At 41.3% G+C, this 25,620-nt stretch overlaps 1 protein-coding gene and 1 long non-coding RNA gene across 2 annotated transcripts in view; one reads left to right on the top strand and one right to left on the bottom strand.

Annotated features, from left to right (window-relative positions):
• Window positions 1-25,620, bottom strand: part of SCFD1 (sec1 family domain containing 1) — a 134,081-nt gene that overhangs the window by 26,364 nt on the left and 82,097 nt on the right. The window contains exons 19-20 of the mRNA XM_074955793.1: window positions 19,241-19,316; window positions 7,749-7,802 (exon numbers count right to left, since the gene is read on the bottom strand). Of these exons, the coding sequence (XP_074811894.1) occupies window positions 7,749-7,802; window positions 19,241-19,316 (130 nt within the window). The remainder of the gene's footprint in view (window positions 1-7,748; window positions 7,803-19,240; window positions 19,317-25,620) is intronic.
• Window positions 266-25,620, top strand: LOC141989314 (uncharacterized). Its single transcript, XR_012639962.1, has 4 exons — window positions 266-461; window positions 20,467-20,549; window positions 20,927-21,136; window positions 25,493-25,620. It is a non-coding gene; the product is annotated as an uncharacterized LOC141989314 (long non-coding RNA).

Here is a 25,620-nt window from a genome sequence, read left to right as displayed (position 1 = left end):
ATACTTAAAAATCAATGCTACAGTCCCAATGAGAATATTATTGTTGTATGTTCAGTGTAGCGTTCAAAGAGAAAATTTCTGATTCAAAGTTAAACATGAAAAGCAGATCAGTGGACTAGAAAACTGGCTGGCTAAATAGTTTAAATATTTACTTGAATGCTGCAGAAATCAGATCTTAGCCTGAGAAAAAGAGGTTACTCACCCTGTACACTAACTGATGTGATGTGTGTTCCTACAGGTGCTCCACTGTAGGTGCAGTAGTGCCCCCTGCACCTAGGATTGGAGATCTTCGGTAGCCATGCCCATTGGGCCACACATGTGCTCCTCCCCATCTCGTGCTGTGACGTCCAACCGACCTCAGTTCCTTCTCCACATTTGAACTCCAAAGCAGAGGGGAGGAGAGCAGGTAATGGAGCACCCATAGGGACACACATCTCAAAGAGCCTTAGTTACTGCAGAGGGTGAGTAACCTTCTCTTCTCCTTCGAGTAGTGTCCCTGTAGGTGACTGTACAGCAGTGCCCCTAGAGGGAAGGCTGGGGCTTCAGAGTGATGTGTACCAAGGACGATAGGACAGCATGTCCTAGTTGGGCACATGATGCCTCATCATGGGTAATGGCATAGTGTTGGCTAAAAGTGTCTGTGGATGCCTGGGTGGCCACTTTGCAAATATTAGTAATCAACACATTGTTTAGAAAGGCAACTGAATGGACAGCGAGTGAGTGGAATGTGTTCAACTTCCAGGTGGGGGGGTCACAATTTGTGTCATTAGTAGCAAAGGTGGATGCACTCTGAGATCCATTTGGAAGGTGGTGTTTGACTATGGCTGCTCCCTTTGATCTTTCAGCAATAGAGGAATAAGCGTGGTGAATGCCTGAAAGATTTAGTTCTGTCAAGGTAAAAGGCTAATGGTTGTCTGACATCCAAGATGTGTAATGTGTTGGTTGCCATGTGGCTTTGGGAAGAAGGAGGGAAGGTGGACGGGTTGGTTTTGATGGAAAGAGGAGGTCACCTTAGGTAGGAATTTCGGGTTTGGTCATAACGTGACCTTGTCTTTGTGAAAGATTGTGTATGGCGGTTATGCCAGAAGAGCACCCATTTCTCCTACCCATTGGGTGGATGTGATGGTGATGAGAGATGCTGTTTTCATGGATAGGTATATGTAGGAGTACGTTGCCATGCTCAAACCGGGGGGCCAGTGAGACAGTGCAAAACTAGGTTGGGATCCCAAGGTGGGGTGAGGTCTTGTATTTGAGGATACAGGTTTTGAAAGCCCTTAAGGAATCTTTCTGTTACTGTGTGGATACATATGGAATAACTTATCTTGGGGTGCAAAGCAGTGATGGCGGCCAGGTGTATGCGAACGGAGCTTGTGGAGAGTCCTGATCTTTTAAGTTCTACCGTGTAGTCTAGAATGAGAGGCAAAGAAGCACTCATTGCAGGGACATGTTTGGTGTCACACCAAGTTCAGAATCTTTTCCATTTATAGAGGTAAGTAAGGTGAGTTACTTACCTCTATAAAAGACAAGAGAACTATTAAACACTTTTGGTACAGTGAATACATTATATATATATATATTTAGCTCCTTTGGCAGCTGACTTTAAGTAAAGGAAGGAAATGGATAAGAAGGAATTAATGTTCATCCCCCTTGACCATGGGATACATGATTCAGACTTTAGTTATCTAATCAATTGGATAAGATATGAACGATTCACTATAAGATTTCTGCAAGATAGGAAAACTTGATTTTGGATTTAAAGTCCAGGCTTCTCTGCAGAGCTTCAAAAGCACAGCTTTTAAAACTGTTAAAAATTCCCAGAAAAGCTAACTAAATACTCCTCTTCTCCCTCACTCCCAGTTACAAGATACTTCTAGAGGAGAGGTCCCATGAGTCATAAATACTGAATGAGTGCCAGTTGCCTACTAAAAGTACGGCTGAATCCAACTTTGACCAATTCAAAATACAAATTAAGATTTAAAAGTAAGAATATAACACCCCAGTTTTCAAGATGTAAAAGTTTTAGTTTAACAGCACACATATTCTTCCATTCCAGATTTAAAAGATTTTTTTAGACAAGTGATTGTAAAAGCTAACATTACTAATTTGATAAAAATAAGCTCTCTGTTTTAAAAATAATTATTTTAATATACATAAGATAGATATGTATATGTCTCAGAAGATGCATAATAAACCTGAAAGATATTATATTCATTGCAAGGGATAATATTTCTTCAAAGTCATATTCTTGAATACATCCCATTCAGGTATATCACTACTTTAAAAAGACTTCATTTTAACTATGTGGGAAATCAGAAATGCAAATAAATACAGGTTGAACCTCTCTAGACCGGCACTCTCTGGTCCGGCATGATTTTAGTTAGCCAGATGTCCGCTTATCACGGGAAACTTATCACAAAGTTTTCCGTGGTCCGGCAAAGTCCCGCCAGTCCTGGCTCTCAATGTTCTGTGCTGTTATTTAGCTCTAATTTACCCCTAAATGTGTCTTCTAAGAGACCAGCAAGCAGTGGAAGTGTTGGTAATTCTGCTAAGCGTAAGCATGTGTCAATATCCATACAGCAAAAAATGGAATTGCTGCAGAAATTGGAAAAGCTCACATCGGTATGTGCCTTGTGCGAGTTTTACAATGTAGGATCATCTACAGTGTATGATTTGAAGAAGCAAAAGAATCAGAACCTTAAGTTTTTTGCTGAAAGTGACAGTAAAAAAGTATAAGTGTTCATAAGACATTGAAGGAGGGGAAAAGCAGCGATTTAGATAGTGCGTTTATACACTGGTTCAAGCTTCGTAGGAACGAAGGTGTTAGCATTTCAGGCGAGATGATGATGGCACAAGCAAAAATATTCCACAAAGAACTTAACCTGCAACATGAGCGTAACTATTTGCAAGGAGGGCTTCAGAAATTTAAAAACAGGAATGGCATTAGTCTACATCGTGTGTGCGGTGAAAAAAGAAGTGCAGATTCAGAAGCTGACACTAAGTACGTTGAAGAATTTGCACAGTTAGTTGCAAATGAGAAGTTATCCCCACAGCAGATATACAATGCCAATGAAACTGCTCTCTATTGGTTTGTATGCCTAAAAAACCATTGGCTACTGATGCAGAGGGGCCACCATCTAGTATGAAGGAGTCGAAGGAGAGGGTAACTGTCCTTGGTTGTAGCAACGCAGCAGGCACACACAAATGCAAGCTCATGGTTATTGGGAAAAGTGTGAACCCAAGGGCATTCAAAGGGGAGGAAGGTTAAGGGCTGAAAACTTTCTTCTCTTTGAGAGTATAACATGTTATAACCATATTACCTTTTCTTAAGATGAATATTTTAACAAACTTTATAACATTGATTAAACTTGCAAACATTTAAGCAAGTTATCCCTAAACAACACAATTAATTTCTCCGCACTAAGATTTATGAGTTAATTATCAAGAATTCTCTTAAAAAACAAAATCCTGATGTTGTGACTTTTTATTTACACCAATATCTAGGACAGTGGTTTTCAAACTGCGGGTCGTGACCCACTACTGGGTCGCGGTGGCTCTGGTCAGCACCGCCGACCGGGCCGTTAAATGTCCTGTCGGCGGTGCTGCCCGGCTAAGGCAGGCTAGTCCCTACCTGTTCTGACACCACACTGTGCCCCAGAAGCGGCCAGCAGAAGGTCTGGCTCCTAGGCGGGGAGGGGGGGGCCACAGAGCTCCGCGTGCTGCCCCCTCCCTGAGCACCAGCCCAGCCAATGGAAGCTGGGGGTGGGGGGGTGCGGTGCCTGTGGGTGAGAGCCTTGCGGAGCTGCTGGCATGCCTCCACCTAGAAGCTGGACCTGCTGCTGGCTGCTTCCGGGGCGCAGCACGGTTTGCGGTGCCAGGACAGGCAGGAAGCCTGCCATAGCACCCCTGCTTAGCCACTGACCAGGAGTCGCCTGAGGTAAGCCTGCACCCCAACCCCAGGCACCAATCCTCTGCCCCAGCCCTGAGCCCCCCGAAACCTGGAGCCCCTTCCTGCACCCCGAGCCCCTCATCTCCGGCCCCACCCCAGAGCCTGCATCCCCAGCCCAGATCCCTGACCCCCTCCCACACCCCAACACCCTGCCCCAGCCAGAGCCCCCTCCCACTCTCTGAACCCCTCATTCCTGGCCTCACCTGGCAGCCCTCACCCCCGCACCCCAAGCCTCTGCCCCAGCCCTGAGCCCCTCCCACACCCCAAACCCCTCTACCCCAGCTCTGTTGGGTCGTGGGCATCAACAAATTTTCTTCAACTGGGTCACCAGAAAAAAAGTTTGAAAACCACTGATCTAGGAAATATATGGTAAGGCCCAAGACAACAGAACAGATCACTCTAAAGTCATCAACAAACGACGTTACTGAGCTAATGTGTTAAAATATTCTAAGAAAAAAGTGCCATTATAGTCAACCAACCCAGACATAAGTTAAAAATATTAGAGGGTAGTGTTACTGCCCCTAAGAACTGCTCTTAAGTTCCTGTTTCCGTTGAAAGGATCAGAAACCATAGGTATGGGGCTCATTTCTCCTTCCTGGTAGCTGTCCCTTTGGGAGAGGACAATCAGCAGGGAGGAGAGTATTTGAGAAACACACAATACCATATTTGAGGCGGATTTAAGAGAACTCTATATCTGTTTTGCTCAGCAGAGTTCTGAAAGTCCACATGGCAAAAAAACACTGCACTCTGAAATGTATTCCAGAATAATTTAAAATTACAATTGACAAAGTAATATTTGTGGACACTGATCGTAGAAAAGTTTTTACATTTCACATTACTTTAATGTAGCATTTTATATTTAGCATGTGATTTGAATGTAGCTATATAATTCGCAATGATTAATGTATCATTTCTATGTAGATAGTATTTTATCTAGTTTCTATGCAAGACAGACATTTATATCTATATATGTTTCACACATCTACTACGGGACCTAGCAGGTAAGAGTCCAATGCATTAAATGGAGATTTCCTCAAGTTCTGTGGAAAAAGTCAGCTTTTCAGCTTTTGTTTCTGTATCTTATCTTTTGCCAGCAGGAGAAGTGGCTATTTTTGCCTGTTTTGGGAATGGGAAGGACCCTATGCATTAGAACATGAACAAAGGTCACACTAGTGTAATTCCATGTGTCATTAATTTTTCCTTCCAGATACAGTTTTACTTTTCTACAATTGATGCTCTTATTGCAAGCCAAGATATATGACATCCCCCAAAGGCTACTTCATGCTTCTCTTTTAATCAGCCCAAAGGGAGTACTTGTTCAGCAAACTACTGGCAGCCTTTCACATAGAGGTTAAAAGAGTTGCTTTTTGGGGCTTGTCTGGTCTCTGTTGGCTTGGAGAATGGGATTCCTGATTTTGGTCCTGAACCCTAGTCTCCAACATGGAAGCAGCTCATGTTGTAAATCTCCACGGGATTGAATCAATAGTCCCCATGTTTTAATATGATCTAGTGAGAAGGTCAACCTGAAATTATCTAAGTGATCTTTGCTATTCTCATGTCAGTACAATGTGAAAATACCAAGCCAGCAAAAATAAAGTATATGAAATGCGACCTTTTCCAGACCAGGTCTTAAACTTGTAGACTGAGGAAGCTGAATGTTTATTCAAAACTTTCCATTTTCCGTTTTAACTCACTTGTCTGTGATTTCTTAATTTTGGTTCTCCACTTTAATGCTCTGAGTGACACCTACTGGTAGATTATAGAAATATTCTATGAAGCATCTTGCCTTTAGAAGTTACTACAAGGTCACCTATACCTTTCCTGAGACACAACCTCCTCTCTTGGCTTCTTTCATTGACTGTGTTAGCCAGAGAATTTGTTTTTATTGTTTGTGATTTAGCAGTCAATTCCATTTACAACAGGCGAGTTTGTGTGTTCAATTATTTCCTGGCACTTGTTTTAGTTATTCCCTGCACATCCCCACATGACTGATATTTGGGTGTGGGGAAGGGCTTCAGAAAAGCAAAATGATGTTGTTTTCCTGGGTTTGCCCAGCTCACCACTCTGTGCAAGAGGTGGAGATGGAATGGTGGGTGAAAGTGGCCCAGTTGTGAGCATCCCCAAAAGTGTCAACTAACTAATAGAGGGGGATAAAGTTCCTGCAAAGGGTGTAGTAATATTCTACCTTGTATTTTTTAAAGCACACAGTTCTTTGGGGAATCTAGTGGATTCAATCTACAAAAATTTGCTCAGATGATCCTTAGACAGGATGATTTAGCAACATCCAGAGGAGATAAAGTCTATCACAGGCAAGGAAATCCCCCTTATCTCCTCATCAGCTTGAACAATGGTTTTTGTGAGATATTACATTTGTATTTCTGGCTATTTCTCTTTTTCTATATGAAATCCCACCTGGATTATAGACAGAAAAAGAAGTAGAAATACAAATAATTTTTGAAAACACTAGAATTTCCTAAAGTAGTTGCCTGTAAAAACATGTGGTATATATAGAACAGAATGGTGTGGTACAGAAGTTCAATTAGCATTTGTGAGTAATATGGGGATATGTCAAACTCATGCTGACAAAACCTAGAAGCTGAATCATACAACACTATCACATGTTCATTATATACAATAATGGCAGATTCCAGATTATAGAATTTTTTAAAGCAAATATTTCCTGTAGCGAGGGTCATTCTGGGAAGAGCAAGGCAAAGAGGCAAATCTTGCATTGCCCTTTGAACATTGTCATATATGGGTTTGTTCTAATTTTTTTCCAGTACAGAACGTGTTTGATGTTTTTCTCCTTCCCTTTCTTCCTTTCATTTTCGTTTGACTGTCAGCCTTGGTTTTTTTACCTCAGTCTCTCTCAGCATCTCTCTTTACTTCTCTCTAACCACTCCATATTTACCTTTACTTTTCCACTCCTTCTTTCTATCACCTTTCCCTCCAGTCTATTGCATCATCATGTCATCCTTTCCCCAAACTCTCCAATTATCCCCACTGCCAATCAAGAAAAGGGTTGCTGGTGGCAAGAAGCTATGGTGGCCTGGACTGGATTCCAACAGGAAAGAGGCAGTCCTAACCTGAACACTGTTCTTAGACTTGGAAAGGTCAGGAATTCCAATCCCCATCAGAGGAAAGGAATGAAATAGAACCACAGGAATATACTCTCTCTTTCAAGGATGAAGGGAGTTAGGTGGTGAACCATCTGGCTCTTTCCCTTTCCTCTTACACCTTGTTAAAATGTTGTCTCTCCCCTCCCCCCGCCCAGCGGGCCCCTGCATCTTCCTTTTCCCTGTAACAGTGTGTGTATTTGGGGAAGCTTTAGCCCCAGACACCTGTGCTACCAACGCAACATAGAAATCTGGACTTGCCAAATTTGTAGATATGGTTACAATTAGATCGATGAATGGAAAAAAGTTTGTTATACTATTACATGCAAAAAAACTATGGTAAAGAACATTAAGGTTGCAAAAATCAAGCACTCAAAAGTTAGCAAATGCCAGAATTAAAGTTACCTGTGAAACCTTAATTTGGATCCCTTGTGAAGATGCATTGTAATACAGTCTTTAAATACATCATAAACTACTGAATGTGATCAAATTATTTTTGACTCGGGACCCCTATAGAAAAAATACAATAACTGTGAAAACTGTTATAGTTTAAATCAAAATACAGGGAGACCAGAATTAATTGCTACTACATTAACAACAGTGTGGCAGCCATATTATGTGTGCCACAATTGAAAAGATCTGGTTTTCCATTTCTCTCTGCCTAAAATGAATATAATTATACTCACAGGATTTGACTTCATCTCCATAAGGTTGTCGAGGATACGTGTGACTGGCAGATTCTGTGGAAGAGAATTTGAAACTTGAGTTGCAAAAATGTTTACTAAGAAATACGCAGAAGCTGTTCTGCAGCCCAACTATATTATATGGACTGTTGAATTTTGTAATTTATAGCACACTCAAATTTGTTACTTTGAGCTGCTTTACTGTAATGTTCTGTAGGGAAAATAACTGTTCTAGGTTATTTTCTGTACAGAATAGTTAATAGGTCCAGAAATTTTAAAGTAACAAATAAAATACCAATGATTTTTTAAAAGGAGTAGGTAAAATTGCTTTTTAAATAGTAACCATATACTTGCCATATATATGACTTATTTTAGATTAAAATAAAATGAAACAATGAAGAACTATATTAAAATCTCCATGGAAGAGCACAGTGCATCTCCTAGAGCAAGACTACATTTGAGAAACATGCTCCTTCCCTTTCTTTTGCTATTCTTCCCTGGTCAAATAAGCAGCTGCCTCCAGAAAACAACAGATTTAAATTTCAATGTATTTCACAACCCCCACCACCCAAATCATAACAATTACACAAGTACATGTACCACATGCTTGAAATTGTTTGCCATACCATAGGCCTAGTGAGGTTGGTCTTATTTAGCAGTTTTCAAGCAGTGCAAGGACATGCTTTAAAAACTTGATTTGTTTAAAAAATCTGCAGTTTGCTTCTCTAGACATACAGCAATTCTTTTTTCCAAAGATTGTGGCTGAATCCTTAGCTGCACTCAGGAAGCTGAGGCAGGAGACACAAAGGAGCCATTTACAACTTCTGGATCCTAGGGCCTGTTCTATCCACTGCACGGTTTAGGGCAATCCTAGCTTATTTTGGCTTGTAACAGTCCCTAGAGACTGATATGAGAGTCGAGGATGGCAACAACCCCCCTCCAATCTGGTGCAACCAAAATTTTCCTGAGGAGGGGGCCCAGAGCTCTCCCTCTACTGCACCTGCACCCAGCCCTGAGCTCTCCCCTGCCACTTCCCCATTCCCCGGTCTGAACTCTCTCATGCTGCCTCTGCAAGCAAAACTGTGCTCTCCCCACTGCACCCAGCTCCCTCCTGCTGCCTCTCACTCTTCCCCACACATTGCCCAGTACCCAGCCCCAAGCTCTTACCCAGATAGGTGGTCATGTTGAAGAGCACCCTACCCACTAGGAGTCAGGCAGTTCTGAGAGCCCCAGACCCTATACTCTTTCTAGATCTCTGTTGCCCCAGGAAGCACCAAAAGCCTGCATCCAGTCCTCCCACCCTCCTGGTGCCCCCTGGTCTGCTTCTCCCGGGGGGTGCCCAATGTCCATAGGTGCTGAAAGGAGTATAAGAGTGGGGGGTGGGAGGCACACCAAGCAGGTGCATGAGGTTGCAGTGACATTCAAATTTAGCCTGGTTCCCCCTCTGTCATGATAGAGGTATGGCCAGGGAAAATTTGAACAAGTGGCTTTCAGACCTGGTGCAAAGGTTTGCAACACCACTCAAATTTGAACCGGCTGCCATTCCATCATGCCAACAGGGATGCTATTACACCCCTCATCTCCAGTTGGCGTCTCCTTGCCTTCCTCCTCCCCTCCTCTGGTTGCATCCCTGCTCCCTGGGGTTAAGGAGGCTGGGAGACAGTGGAACAGAGCATCTCCTCATGACAGACAAATCCTCATCTGCCACCTTAGGATAGCCATGGGACAAGGAAAAGGCCAAAATTTTCTGTTAGGAATTACAAAAGTTAACAAAATATACTATCAAGTTTATGAAAGACATTTATTTGTTAATATCAGGTTCTTTCATCATTCATGCCACAGATGTTCTCTGTATAAAGAGCAAACAGAAGTTCCATGTAAATTTGCAACACTGGCAGAAGATATAACAACCAAGTGAAGACAATGCTGATACAATAAATGGTTAACACTTTTATAGAATGCGTGCTGCTGTTGAGCTTCTCCTGTAGGCCAAACTAGTTGAATTTCAGGAAATGTGTTCCGCCAGCTGAAGGATCTGATATCCAAGTGTATTTACAAAGTTCTTTTCTAATGGCCAACACAAATATAAGCCTTGAGCAGAACTCAACTGAGTAGCTTTAATTCTATTTACCTGGGATTAGCTAAGAAATAATTTAAATCGCACCCTGCAAAATAAGATCCCCCAAATTCTCTTGATAGACCATTATCTTTGGTCCTAATTCTATTTCAATATCAGTGCAATATATAATGAGCTGTGTGTGTTTATTCAAATATTAATTTTTTATCTAAGTCATTTGTTAAAAAGCAATCTACTGAACTTTTTACCATTACTCTGCTACTGCTTCATTGTCTTTACCGTATCAAGTGAAAAGCTCTCGGTGAAAGCCAGAGGGTTTTTTTTTTTTTTTTTTTTTTAAATTATTACAGTACAATATACCCAAATGAAAAGCCAACTCAACAATGTAGGATGGGATTCACAGTGAAATCTATGATCTTTATCCATTCAATATTAAATATGCCTTATAATTCAAGTTTTAGCTGTACCTACTTTTTGTACTTCTAATTTGCCATAAACACACCACCTACAGGTGGCAATATATATGTGCCATATAAAATGTACCACATGGTTCTGCACTTTATCATACAATTTTGATTGCCTCATCTGCATTCTGCTCACTAATCCATAAAACTGAAGTATAACAAATGAAACAGAAGAGGCAATGAGAAGGCCAGGAGCAAGTGACACAGGACAAAAGATTTTTTCTTTAAATTAAATAGAATGCAGTTTGAGACCATTCATCACTACAATGTTATAGCATCAGGAAAACAGTGAGTCTCAAGGTTAAAGATAGCAACAAGGTTCTTTCCAGATTGTTTTAACCCATTTTTTTATCATGAACCTCAAAATTTGGAGAACCACTGATCTGAAGGCATGAAAAAGATGTGAACAAAGTGGTAAGATTTTAAGTAGGAAATGGGAAATCTGGAGATGCTAGATGCTTGCTCTGTAAATAAACAACAACATAAAAGACAAACTAAGATTAAAAGGCTAGGAATATGGTAAAACAAGCACAAAAAATGTAGCCTTGTACTGTTAAAGTGTGAAAAACCAAACTAAATGCATCCGAAGATATTGTGCTGGAAGAGAGGCAATAATTCTCCTTGGAGATTTGCTGAGAGAAGGAAGGTCATAGAATCATAGAATCATAGAATATCAGGGTTGGAAGGGACCCCAGAAGGTCATCTAGTCCAACCCCCTGCTCGAAGCAGGACCAATTCCCAGTTAAATCATCCCAGCCAGGGCTTTGTCAAGCCTGACCTTAAAAACCTCTAAGGAAGGAGATTCTACCACCTCCCTAGGTAACGCATTCCAGTGTTTCACCACCCTCTTAGTGAAAAAGTTTTTCCTAATATCCAATCTAAACCTCCCCCATTGCAACTTGAGACCATTACTCCTCGTTCTGTCATCTGCTACCATTGAGAACAGTCTAGAGCCATCCTCTTTGGAACCCCCTTTCAGGTAGTTGAAAGCAGCTATCAAATCCCCCCTCATTCTTCTCTTCTGCAGACTAAACAATCCCAGCTCCCTCAGCCTCTCCTCATAAGTCATGTGCTCTAGACCCCTAATCATTTTTGTTGCCCTTCGCTGGACTCTCTCCAATTTATCCACATCCTTCTTGTAGTGTGGGGCCCAAAACTGGACACAGTACTCCAGATGAGGCCTCACCAGTGTCGAATAGAGGGGAACGATCACATCCCTCGATCTGCTGGCTATGCCCCTACTTATACATCCCAAAATGCCATTGGCCTTCTTGGCAACAAGGGCACACTGTTGACTCATATCCAGCTTCTCGTCCACTGTCACCCCTAGGTCCTTTTCCGCAGAACTGCTGCCTAGCCATTCGGTCCCTAGTCTGTAGCGGTGCATTGGATTCTTCCATCCTAAGTGCAGGACCCTGCACTTATCCTTATTGAACCTCATCAGATTTCTTTTGGCCCAATCCTCCAATTTGTCTAGGTCCTTCTGTATCCTATCCCTCCCCTCCAGCGTATCTACCACTCCTCCCAGTTTAGTATCATCTGCAAATTTGCTGAGAGTGCAATCCACACCATCCTCCAGATCATTTATGAAGATATTGAACAAAACCGGCCCCAGGACCGACCCCTGGGGCACTCCACTTGACACCGGCTGCCAACTAGACATGGAGCCATTTATCACTACCCGTTGAGCCCGACAATCTAGCCAGCTTTCTACCCACCTTATAGTGCATTCATCCAGCCCATACTTCTTTAACTTGCTGACAAGAATACTGTGGGAGACCGTGTCAAAAGCTTTGCTAAAGTCAAGAAACAATACATCCACTGCTTTCCCTTCATCCACAGAACCAGTAATCTCATCATAAAAGGCGATTAGATTAGTCAGGCATGACCTTCCCTTGGTGAATCCATGCTGACTGTTCCTGATCACTTTCCTCTCATGTAAGTGCTTCAGGATTGATTCTTTGAGGACCTGCTCCATGATTTTTCCAGGGACTGAAAGGTCAGAGAGGAAGGACAGTCCAATGATTAGGGCACTAGCCTACAACTTTGAAAACCTGGATTCAATTCCCTGCTCCACTAGAGACTCCTGTGTGATGCTGTGTGTCACTTAGCTTCTCTGTACCTCACTTCCTCATCCAGAAAATGGGGATAATAGCACTTCCCTACCCCACAGGGAAGTTGTGAAGATAAATACATTAGGTGCTTAGTGACTTTGTTTCGGTTTTCACCAAGAAGGTTGGTGGCGATTGGATGTCTAACATAGTAAATACCAGTGAAAATGAGGTAGGATCAGAGGCTAAAATAGGGAAAGAACAAGTTAAAAATTACTTAGAAAAGTTAGATTTTTCAAGTCACCAGTGCCTGATGAAATGCATCCTAGAATACTCAAGGAGCTAACTGAGGAGATATCTGAGTCATTAGCGATTATCTTTGAAATGTCATGGAAGACGGTAGAGATTCCAGAAGACTGGAAAAGGGCAAATATAGGCCAATCTATAAAAAGGGAAACAAGGACAACTCGGAGAATTACAGACTAGTCAGCTTAACTTCTGTACCCGGAAAATAATTAAGTAATCAATTTGCAAACATCTAGAAGATAGTAAGGTGATAAGTAACAGTCAGCATGGATTTGTCAAGAATAAATCATGTCAAACCAACCTGATAGCTTTCTTTGATAGGGTGACAAGCCTTGTGGATGGGGGGAAGCGGTAGACGTGGTATATTTGACTTTAGTAAAGCTTTTGATACTGTCTCACATGACCTTCTCATAAACAAACTAGGGAAATGCAACGTAGATGGAGCTACTATAGGGTGGGTGCATAACTGGAAAACCGTTCCCAAAGAGCAGTTATTAATGGTTCAAGGGCATAACGAGTAGGGTCCCACAGGGATCAGTTCTGTTCAACATCTTCATCAATGATTTAGATAATGGTATAGAAAGTAAACTTATAAAGTCTGTGAATGATACTAAGATGGGAGGGGTAGTAAGTGCTTTGGAGGATAGGATTATAATTCAAAATGATCTGGACAAACTGGTGAAATGGTCTGAAGTAAATAGGATGAAATACAATAAGCACAAATGCAAAGTACTCCATTTAGGAAGGAACAATCAGTTGCACATGTACAAAATGGGAAATGACTGCCTAGGAAGGAGTACTGTGGAAAGGGATCTGAGGATCATAGTGGACCATGTGCTAAATAAGAGTCAACAGTGTAATACTGTTGCAAAAAAAACCAAACAAAAAACCAAACATCATTCTGGGATATATTAGTAGGAGTGTTGTAAGCAAGACACGAGAAGTAATTCTTCTACTCTACTCTGCGCTAATTAGACCTCAACTGGAGTATTGTGTCTAGTTCTGGGCACTATATTTCAGGAAAGATGGGGAGAAATTGGAGAAAGTCCAGAGAAGAGCAACAAAAATTATTAGAGGTCAAGAAAACAAGACCTATGAGGGAAGATTGAAAAAACTGGGTTTGTTTAGTCTGCAAAAAAGAAGACCGAGAGGGAACATAACAGTTTTCAAGTACATAAAAAGTCGTTACAAGGAGGAGGGAGAAAAATTGTTCTTCTTAACCTCTTAGGACAGGACAAGAAGCAAGGGCTTAAACTGCAGCAAGGGAGGTTTAGGTTGGCTATTAGGAAAAACTTCCTGTCAGGGTGGTTAAGCACTGGAATAAATTGCCTAGGGAGACTGTGGAATCGCCATCACTGGAGATTTTTAAGAACAGGTTAGAGAAACACCTGTCAGTGATGGTCTAGATAATACTTAGTCCTGCCATGAGTGCAGGGGACTGAACTAGATGACCTCTCCAGTGCTATGATTCTATGATTAAAACTATGAGGGGGCCATATAAATAGCTGGATAGTTTCCCCACTAGAATGAGGAAGGAATGGTAGAAAAATGTTCGAGGGAGAAAGAAAAAGAGCCAACAGAGTTGGAATGGATTGATAAGGATCCTGATAGAAAACAAACATAAGGAGGTAAAAGACTTAAATTGAGTTTAGGGTGCTTTCTCTCTGCGAGGAGATGTATTCTGCATAACTCACATGAAAATGTTTGATTTTGATGTAACTTAAATAAGATCGTTTGACAACACTCAAATTCCTCAAACTCTGATGGAAATGTTTGGGATTATAGGTGCTGGAACTAGGTTTCAAGTGGTTTCCATCATATACAGGGTTTACAGTTTTGTAAATGGCTATCAGCACCCCCACTATCAAAATTGTTCCAGCACCCTATGGTTGGGATAAAAGAAATCTAAAGTGGTTATAACAGGGGTCTTGATATCTGGGTTCTGTTCCCAGCTTTGCCACTGATTTTCTGCGGGTTTTTTTTGGTTTTGTTTTGCTTTTAGCACCTTACCAAATCTTTCTGTTCCTCTCTAACTATTTGTATAACCTTTTCTCATTTTCTTAATTTTAACCCTGGTTTGTTTTTATTATATATGCATCATTATGAGATTCAGATAAAAATATTTGAAGTTAAATTTTACATAAATATAAAACTAGTACCAAAAATGTAAAATTGACTACTAATTAGCAAGTTGAAATTTATATGGAAAAACTGCTTCTTTTCGAATTCCTTAATGGGGTAAAAATATATATCATCACCATCAACTAGAAGGCAACTGGTTAGCATTTACAATGGTATTATTGTTTTCTAGTTCTTCGGACACTTTTGTTTTAAAAAAGTATTAAAATTAAATAGGAAAAATACAATGATTAAACAAATAGAAAATAACCTAACTACACTAATATAACTTCAGTAAAAGTGACTTCTTTTTAAAAGAATGGATATGAATGATGACAGGAACAAGCAAAATGTTAATTTTACTATCACCATATACTTTGATTTATGTTTTAAAAGCACACATCTATAAAAGTGAAATGAATGGTAACATTTGTATGTCTTATTCAGTTATGAAAGGAAAGGATATTATTTCTTATTTATATTATTTTCTATTATTCTTTGTTTTACATGAATTAGAAACATAACACAAGTATTAATTTTTATAAGTACCCAGTATAAAAGAATTCTGAGAATAAAAGACTTAATTATTCACTTTCCTTACATTAACCTTACGTGAATTTTTTGTGTTATTTTAGCTGAATGTTATTTAACTGGCACTAACGATGTTAACACTAAAGTTGTAATGAAATTTCTGCTTATGACACTAGCCAGCCTTCAAAGTTAACTGTAACTGTTAAGTGAGGTAATTTTATTAACTCATGTTTACATTTGATTACATTTACACTTGTTGTGCTTAAATTGTTTGTGAAGCTAATTTTTCACCACTGAATAGTACTGAGTTAAATCTTGTATTTTACTTATTAGCAGCCTTAACCCATAGTCTTATCTTGAACACCGTAAGTAAAAGTGGGCTTTTCGTTATTATTATTTAATATTTATAATCCAGTAGTATCCAGAAGTTGTGGTCAAAATCAGGTGCCAGGATTAGTGCAAATGAAGACAAGAGCAGGCCCTCATGTCTAAGAACTTGCAATCTAAGAAGGCAAGTAGCATATTAATCTTGGGATAAAGGGAGGCAAACATACACAATCTATGGCAGTTGCAGCCAGAGATTAAAAAACCCCCACTCATTTGTTATTTTACTTTTTTTTGTTTTACAATTATTTAAATATCAACCAACTGCCCCCGGTCCTATTCATTCCAAGTGGCTGATTTCTCGTATGTGCTGTGGCAGAAATAGGTTTCGAGTAGAGAACTGAGGGAAGAAAGGACAATAGCCTTACAGGTCAGTTCAAGGGTGATAATTATTAGTAAACATTTATATTATGTTTAATATAATTGTCCAATCCCCACTGCATTGGGAACTCTCTGGACACAAGTACGAGATCATGCCTTCCCTGGTGGGCCCTCAATCTAGAACACCCCAAAACACACACACATGTTGATGAATTGGCATAGCTTCGTTAGTTACGTTTTGTTGTTTTTATTTTACTTTTCAATTTTTTAAATTGGAAGTGGAGGTGGAGGGAATGGCAGGAATGGGGAAGTTAATAGGAGTAAGGGAGCAGAAAAAGGAAGGAAAGGGAAGAGGGACAGTCACAGCTTATCACCTGCCTAGCTATAACTGGACATCACAGCAGAAATGAGGGATTTGAAAGAGTATATGGTAAGCAGCTGTATAGATTATATCATGGAGCTTTGCATGCAAAAGGGGCATATGGAAGTAAGTGTGGAGATGTTTATGGGAGGTGCAGACAGGGCTGGCACCACTGATGGAGCAAGAAGTTGCGGTATGAGAAAGAAGCATAATACAAAAACAGGAATGAAAAAGTATGGGGCAGAATTCAAGGGTGTGCAGATACTATTGTGATGATCAGGATATAAGACCCTAAATAGAATAGAATGCTTTGAAGGTTAGGACAAGAAGCATGAATTTGATTTGGTGGAAGAATGAAAGCCAGTGGTGGAATTCTAAAAGGGAAGCAATGTTGTCCAAGTCATAGACAAGGAAAATGATCTTAGCAACTTTGTTTGGGTAGACTGGAGGGTAGTGATGTGGTTGTAAGGGAGAAGCGGTTGCAGTAATCAGGATGAGGGCCTGAGCAAGAGTTACAATAAGCTTGAGGAGAATTTAGACAATGACTGAATTGACAATGTCTTGCTGAAAGAATATACATCAGAAAAGGAAATTCCAAAGTATAAGTTAGATACCAATTAAATTGAAAAAGATGTTGAGCAAAAAAGAACATAAATCCCTGCCTGAGTGCTGCCCCAGAAAAAAAAAGGCTAACATTAAAACAAATGCCCCCCCCCAACCCCCCCAAAAACTTGTAGCATGCTTAAAAATCATGCAAAAAGGCATCTTATTTGGCTATCCCAAGGAGTCTTAACATATACAATACTGGGCAAAAGAGTTAAAAGCCAGATCAGAAACCTTATAAACCTGCATTTTACAGCTTCTCAATCAGTCAATGAATCTCCAAAACAAAAAAGTCAGACAGTAAGTTCTGTTTCAACTTGTTGTCAACTAAGCTATTAGGTTTTAAAGCCAGGTATGTGTAAAAGCTTTTGTAATTTCCCTCAACAAGAGTCAGTCACAGTGGGTCTCATATGAAATATCACTATTAGACATTGTTGCAAGAAATAAATGTTTTAAAGAGGTCTTTGGCAAAAAATGTAAAAGCAGCACTTTTAAATTATTTTCTTATATTATAAATATTTCATTATGTCTTACTGATCTTAACTGTATAATCTAATGCATAACCTCTATTCACAATCATATTCCTGTAGAATTAGCCTCACAAATTGCCTTATAAAAGCTATGGAAACCAGTTAAAAAGCTTTTTGTGACATTTTGTAATATTTTTGATGCACAAAAGATATTCTGATCATAAAGCAATAGAATGAAAAAAATACTTAAGATCAGAACAAAAATCAAATTGATGTTTTTTTCTTTTGGTTTTTGCTCAGCTACTAGATCAGCCTATACTAAGACCTTCTATTTGGAAAAAAAAAGTTTTAATTTTATTTAGTTCTTAGGTTGCAGAACCAAGGCTATTTAAAACAAAAATAAATGAGAAATTCAATGTATTAAAATCTGTTTATTCCATTCATTCTTCTATGGCCCATCATTTTAATGGTATTACTGCAACATTTTCATCATAGGTTTCAGAGTAACAGCCGTGTTAGTCTGTATTCGCAAAAAGAAAAGGAGTACTTGTGGCACCTTAGAGACTAACCAATTTATTTGAGCATAAGCTTTCGTGAGCTACATCCGATGAAGTGAGCTGTAGCTCACGAAAGCTTATGCTCAAATAAATTGGTTAGTCTCTAAGGTGCCACAAGTACTCCTTTTCTATTTTCATCATACAATGTTCAGGAAATTCAAATGAATGTTTCCTATAACAATTTAGCCAATCTAAATCCCCCCAGGAGTTGACTTTTAACTTGTGATAACCATAACCTGAGTTTAAGATTTCAACCACAAGACTGAATTTACATATAAACTATATAAAGGAGTGATGATATTTTTGAGACAACTCATGATTGGCAGAGTTACAAGTGAGTTATACTATGAAATATTTTTCTTAAGTGAAGCTAAATGTTATAAGAGAAGGCAATGTGGCCTAGTTGATAGCACACTAGACTGGCACTGAGACAACCTGACTTCTATTTCCAGCTCTGCTGCTGGTCTGTTGGGTGACCTTGGACAAATCATTTCATCTCTGTGTGACTCGGTTTCTCCACCTGTAAAATATGGATAATGATATTTGACCTCCTTTATAAAGTTCTTTGAGATCTACTGTTGAAAAGTGCTATATAAGACCTAGGTATTATTATTAGATTTGTTACTCTTTTCCATGCTACACTTCTTCAAGGCTGAGGTTGTTTTATATTTTAGATGTGCTAAATTAGAAGTGCCTGATATGTGAATGAACAGAAGGATCAAAATAGTATTAGACTTTCAATAATTTTGGAATGGTTACTGACAAAATATGAGATAATCTAAGGAAAAACAGCACATGTCCACATATTCTGTGTTTATGAAGGTTATGGGTATTTATTAAAAAATACCTAAAGATGCATATTTACTCCTTTCATGGTGTTGAAATTAGTTTGCAGAGGGAACTGGTGGACCTAAGACATTTATTACACTTTTTGGGAGCAAATGCCCCTTGAGCATAGGGCCTCACAGGGATAATTTAGGATATTATTCATGGACAATAAGCTTCTCAACAGTGAAAAATAATCTGTTTACAAATTAAAAGCTATAATCGAAATATAAAAAACAAATAATGTATTTATACTATATGCATAAGGAGTCTTAGAGAAGGTCTGTTATGCTTAATTTTGTATCCTTAGTACCATTCATTTTAATAAAATGTATTACATGGATAAACTATGGTCAAATATTTGTCTGAAATGTGCCATCAAAGCAGTCTAAAAATATCATTTATTGTTTTCCATTCTTAAACTCACTTGTTGTTTCAATACCAAATTCTTCACTCCTTCCATCACAAACTGTGAGCCCGTATTCATAACACGTGAAAACAGACTGAAAAACAAAGACAACACAATATATGAATTTGACAAGTCTGCAGAACTTTCATATAATTTTAACCTGCTATCCATTAAACAAAATGGTACGCTGTAGTAAAACTGTGCCCTCAACCATTATATTAAGTTTTTTTTTGTTGGCAGACTGAACAAAACCAGCAGTTTTTAATATTAACTTTGTGTTTTCTCAGATGCTACTCCATATGCACATCCCCAAAGCCACCTCTTTGTCCTTACAGCTCTCTTCTGCCAAGTGCTCTACAAAAAACTTGACAATAGTTAGACAGCCAGTGTGCTGCGACCATCGCTTTTCATGATGTTCAGTTTGGTCTCATTGTTACCTTTTGCTCCACCTGTCTGCTGTATCTTGTCTTAGACTGTAAGCTCTTCAGAGCAGGGATCTTCTTTTTTGTTATGTATGTGAGCAGCATCTGGCACAGAGAGACCCTGATCCATGACTGGGTCCCCCAAGGTACCACAATAAATAAATAAATAAATAAATAAATAAATAAACCAAATAAATAAATAAAAATAATCAGCTGATATGACTCAATGACAAGGATAAGTTCGAGGTACGTTACAGATTGTTGTAATAAGCCACAAATTCAGTGTCTCTGTTCACCCTGTGGGTGAACACTTTTTACAAAGCAATCTCTCTGTATCTGACCTATTAGTCGTTATCCTTAAAGGAAATCTGCACAAACACTTTCAAAAGATGAGCCTGGGAGCTTAAATTCATAAGTCTGCTAGACACTAAAAATCATGGACTGGCCATAAATCCAGTGTCTCCATTCAGTCCATGATTTTTAGTGTCTAGATGGTAGAGCTGAGTGGAGGACTGCTTCCCCAAAGGAAGCATCAGCAGAGGAGTCCTGCACCGAGGTATAATGTCTTACAGACATGTGAGCAAAGCTCCACATGACCGCTTTACAGGTATCAAGGAGAGGCACATCCTGAAGTGATGCCATAGTTGTTGCTTGTGCTCTTGTGAAATGAGCTTTTACCCCCTGGGACAGCTGATAGCAGAGTAGAATGCAGCCAGAGATCCATTTGGAGACTCTCTGAGTGGCAATGGCATGCCCCCTGATTCTTTCTGTTATAGTGACGAATAGTCTCAGGGACTTCCTGATTGGTTTTGTTCTTTACAGGTAAAAGACCAAGGCCCACCAAATATTGAGGGAATGGAGTCTTCATTCCTCTGAGGAAGCATGCAGTTTTGGGAAGAACACAGGTAAGTGAATCGATTGGGTGTGAATTTGGGGTATAGATGCAAAGAATCCTTATCCTTATGGAATACAGTGTAAGGAGGATATGCCATCACCGATCCAAGCTCGCCAAACCTTCTAGCTGAGGTAATGGCTATGGAGAAAGTGACCTTCATGGAAAGGAAAGACATGGAGCAAGAAGCTAAAGATTCGAAGGGGGGCCTTGTAAGTACAGAGAGAACAAGGTTCAGGTTCCACTAGGGAGCAGGCTTCTGAACAGGCGCGAAGATTCTGATTAGGCATTTCCAGAATCCGATGAAGTGAGCTGTAGCTCACGAAAGCTCATGCTCAAATAAATTGGTTAGTCTCTAAGGTGCCACAAGTACTCCTTTTCTTTTTCCAGAATCTAGTGCTCACTGGATGTGTGAAGATCGAGTAGCCCTGAGAAAGTGGATGGTAGGCACTGATCGCTGCCAAGTGGACTTGCAAGGAGCTAATGGACAGGCTGATATCGTCAGAGAAAGGATATAATCCAAGATGAGAGGAATATCTGCAGTTTCTAGGAGAATGCTATTTTGATGTGCCAAGAAGAAAAGCACCTCCATTTAGCAAGGTAACAACTTCTAGTAGAGTCCTTCCTACTATAAGAAAGGATGTCTCGCACAGCTGTGGAGCATGAACATCCTAAGGATGACGCCCAACCAAATATCAAGCCCTGAGAGGTGGAGCAAATGCGGACCGGGATGCTTGATCCTGGTGTTCCACTGGGTCAGGAGCTCGGGAAACATTGGGAAGATGACTGGTAGTCGGGATGCCATTAATAGGAGGTTGGGACACCAAAACTGTCTGGGCCAGTAGGAGGTGATCAGGATGACCCAGGCCCTGTGCTGCCAGATTTGTGTAGAACTCATGGCAGGAGCTGTAGTGGAGGGAAGGCATAGTTAAACTAGTCCGACCAGGGAAGGAGCAGAGCATCACCCTGGGAGTGGTGACCTTGGCCCCTTCTGGAGCTATATGTTATGCATTTTCTCTTCATCTGAGTAGCAAAGAGATCTTTGGTTGGGGTTCCCCATAGAGCGAAAATATTGTGCAGGACCAAGTCATGGTGCTCCCACCCATGGCTGACTGCAAAATGTCTGTGATGGAGCCTGGAAGCACATTTTGCTTCCCCGGAAGGTAGGCTGCTGATAGGTGATTCAACTGCTCACACACCAGCTCCACAAGCTGACTGCTTCTGTACACAGGGAGATGGATCTTGCTCCTCTCTGCTTGTTGATGTAGAAGACAGTCATAACATCTGACATTATAAGACACTGTGAATGGAAGATAGGCCTTGATATTGATGTGCATCCTGGACTTCGAGATGTCCAGGTACCTTGTGCTGTTCTGCCATTCATGTGGGATCCCCAACCAAATAGGGGTGCATCTGTAATATTGGTCCTGTCTGGTGAGGAAAGAAGAAAGGGGACGCCCACGCATACCTGATGAGGATTCATCCACTTTAGCAGGAAAGATACTATCATGGTGGGAATTGTTACCATGAAGTTCATGGAATGGCAGTTTGGAGAGTAAAACGACTGCAGCCACACTGAAGACAACGAGTGGAGTTTTGTGAATGGTATGATGTAAGGGCATGAGGCCATATAATTTAAAAGAGACAGACATGTCTTGACTGGTACTCAAGGGCTGTCTGTGATCTGAGTTATGACACTGTTCATGGTCTGGAACCTATTCTTGGGCAAGTTTGTTCTTGCAGTAATAGAATTCAAGGTAGTCCCAATGAAATCCAAAGATTGTGTGTGGGTGAGAACAGAATTTTCAACATTTACACTGATTCCCAGTGAAGAGAGGAGGTGCAACACCATCAAAGTTGATGCATAGACTTCCTGGCAAGACCTGGTGACAAGCATCTGGTCACTGAGGCAGGGGAAGACAATGAGACTGCGACATCTGACGTGAGCTGTTACTACCGAGAATACCTTGGTAAAGGCTCTGGGGGCAGTTGGTATGCCAAAAAGGGGCACACTATACTGAAAATGGCTCGAGTCCACCATAAATCTGAAGAAACAACTGTGAGCAGGATGAATGTCTACATGAAAGTCGGCATCCTTCATCTTGAGAGCCATAAACTGCATGCCCTTTTTTTAAAGATGGGCTTATAGATGCCAACATGACCACTGGAAAACTGAGTTTGCGAATGAAGCAGTTGAGACGGTGGAGGTCAAGGACTGGCCTCCAACTGCCCTTCTTTTTGGGTACCAGGAAGCAAACATGCATGCTATTGAGGAGGAATGTGTTCTATTGCTCCTCGCTCTAATAAGAAGTCCACCTCGTTTGAGAATACTCTCATGAGAGTGGTCCCCAAAGTGGGGTGGAGAGGTTTTGGTGGAGGTAGGGATGGAAAACATCATATACCCAGAGTGGATTACGTTCAGCACACACTTGTCTGTTGTTGTTGCACTCCAGGTGTTGAAAAAAAGAGTGCTAGATTCAACCCCCACACACCATTTGGGGGTTGAGAGGTGTTGGGCTTAGTGGTTCGTGACTCTCAAGCGCCCATCAAAAATAATGTTGAGCCGGGAGGATGAGATTCAGGTGGATAGCCTGTTGCAGAGGATGTGCAGATATGGATCTTTTGAACCCTCTGCCTGTTGTGTGGTAGTTCACAGGGCTTCTGGTGGAAAAAGAGCTGAGCCATATGTCTAGATCTAAATGATGGGCGGTGAAACTTCCTCTTAGAGGCAGGCATGTATATCCCCAGTGAGCAGAGGGTAACTCTCGAGTCCTTGAGGATATGGAGGAACTCTTGCCCGTCTTTTGGTTGAAGACCTGCAATTCATCGAAGGGGAGGTCCTTGATAGTATTCTGGACCTCCCTAGGGAACTCTGATTCACGGAGCCATGATTCCCTGTGCATAAAAATGGCAGCAGTCATAGCTCTAGAGGAGATATCAGTGGCATTGACTGTGGATTGGAGAGGAGTCTTGGCTATCAATTTGTCTTCATCTGTCAGAGCTTGGAAATGTGCTCTGTCCTGTTGCAGAAGGCTGTCAATAAACTCCGCAAACTTAGTGTACTTCAGGAAGTTGTATTTAGCCATTAGTGCCTGGTAATTGATTATCCTGAACTGGAAGCTAGATGATGAAAAGACCTTTCTCCCCACCAGATCCAGGTGATGGCGCTCTTTATCCATAAGAGGAGACCGGGGATGTTGCTGTCAGGGCCTTTCAGAAGCGGCCTGGACCAGTAAGTTGGAAGTGGGGTGAGAAAACAAAGATTCCACCCCTTGCTGGCACATAATTCTTCTCTGCCCTCTTGGGGATGTGAGCACAGGTGGCAGGGGCATGCCAAACTGTCCTTGCTCACTCCAACATGGCTTCATTAATATGGAGAGCTATTCTGTTGGATCCGGATGAGTGGAGGATGTCTAAGAGTTTGTGCTGGGAGTCGTGGGCCTCTTCAAGAGGAATCTGTAGTTCTCCAGCAACTCTGTGAAGGTGGTCCTGGAACTGGCTGAAGTCATCAAGGCAAGAAGGAGATGTAGGGGTCACCACTTTGTCTGGAGATAAGCATGGTAACCTTACTGGTTCTGGCAGAACTGCCTGATCTGGTGAGTAATTCTCCTCCTCCTCTGTAGGATCCAAGGACAGAACTGAGCATACCTTAGAGGGGAAGTAAGGGGTGACTCCCCAGCAGACTGAACCAACTCTTCAGGGGGCAACTGATCCCAAGGTCCCTACTATAGCCAGTAGGACCGATCAGTAGGTGGTCATGGAGGCCCCCACTTCATGGTGTATCAATGGCTCCAAGTTAAAGAGGTGGAGATTGGCCCCAAATAGGAGCAGGTCTTTTGGGCAGTGGAGGATACATAGGATGGGGGGTGGTGAAAGTTTACTGGGTGGTTCAAAATCTCCCAATGAAAAGAAGGCCAATTTCGGTTCCAGTGGTGGTACACCTCAGTGCCATTGGAGGAGAGTTATATTCTGTGTATGGGACAGGTGACAAACTCCTTCCAGCAGTAGATTCTCTCAGTGGTGTTATCTCTCTGGAGATGGAGGGGCCGGATGAAGGAGGGAATTCCGGATCTGGGAAGGTGAAAATGTCCTGTGGAGTTGCAACAGATTCAGATCTCCCTGGTGTGAAAGGGATTTTACTTGTTCAAGCCATTGGAGCTGGGGCAGACTGTGTAGCTACCAAGGCAGAAGGTGCTGTGGTTAGGTGAAACTCACGATGATTGGTCTCTGTTGGTGCTGGCAGATCCCGGGGTTTGGGAGGTACTGACAATGATGGTATTGACGGTTCATTACTGATGTAGCCCAATGCTTATGGGCTTTCTTGTCATGACTCTGGGACTTAGTACGTCCTAAGTTTTCAGGGCTCTGAGCTGATGGGCTTGCTCAGAGCCTAATCTGACTTCCTTGAAGTGGATTTAGAGGAAGAATTAGTCTCATGCTTATGAGAGTGTTTCCTGGATTCCTACCAAGATCCCCCTAGCGGGTCTGTGGGGGCAGGTTCTCCTGCACCAGAGTCAGACTTCATAGTAGAAGGCAACTCCTGGCTGAATCAGGCTGATTTATGAGGGGGGAGGCGTGTCCCTGGTCTGGGTCCAATTGAGGCCTCATGACCTTCTCCATGAGGTATTTCTGGAGACAAAGTTCCTGCTCTTCTCGGATATGGCTGGGGAACAATTGGCAGATACTGCATCTTGCTGTGATGTAGACTTCCCCAAAGCAGGATAGGCAATGCTGGTGGGCATCGCTGACTGAGAAGGATATTGGGCAGGAAGCACAGTTTGAAGCACGGAGTCCTGGGCATAGGCTGGAACTTGAAGGGGGTACGGCGGGGAGGAGGGGTGTCCCCCGAAAAGACTAAATGTAAACTGTAAGAGGTCTATAAAATAGCAAATTGCAATCTGTAAAAACTGTACAAGATGTTAAAACTATGTACAAAACTCAATCTCATTTTGTAAGATGAAGCCAAAGCAATGAAGAACTGGAAGTTCCAACCCAGACCATGCAGTAGTGAGAAGGAACTGAAGAGAAAGTCGTTTCGCCTAGCTCTTTATCCCCTCCGGCGGAGGTACAAGGTAAACCAGGGC

This window comes from Natator depressus, chromosome 6 (assembly GCF_965152275.1).
Source record: "Natator depressus isolate rNatDep1 chromosome 6, rNatDep2.hap1, whole genome shotgun sequence".
In the NCBI taxonomy this organism is placed as follows: domain Eukaryota; kingdom Metazoa; phylum Chordata; order Testudines; family Cheloniidae; genus Natator; species Natator depressus.
Note: the sequence above shows the minus strand (reverse complement) of the source record. Positions and strands in the feature narration are given on the sequence as shown.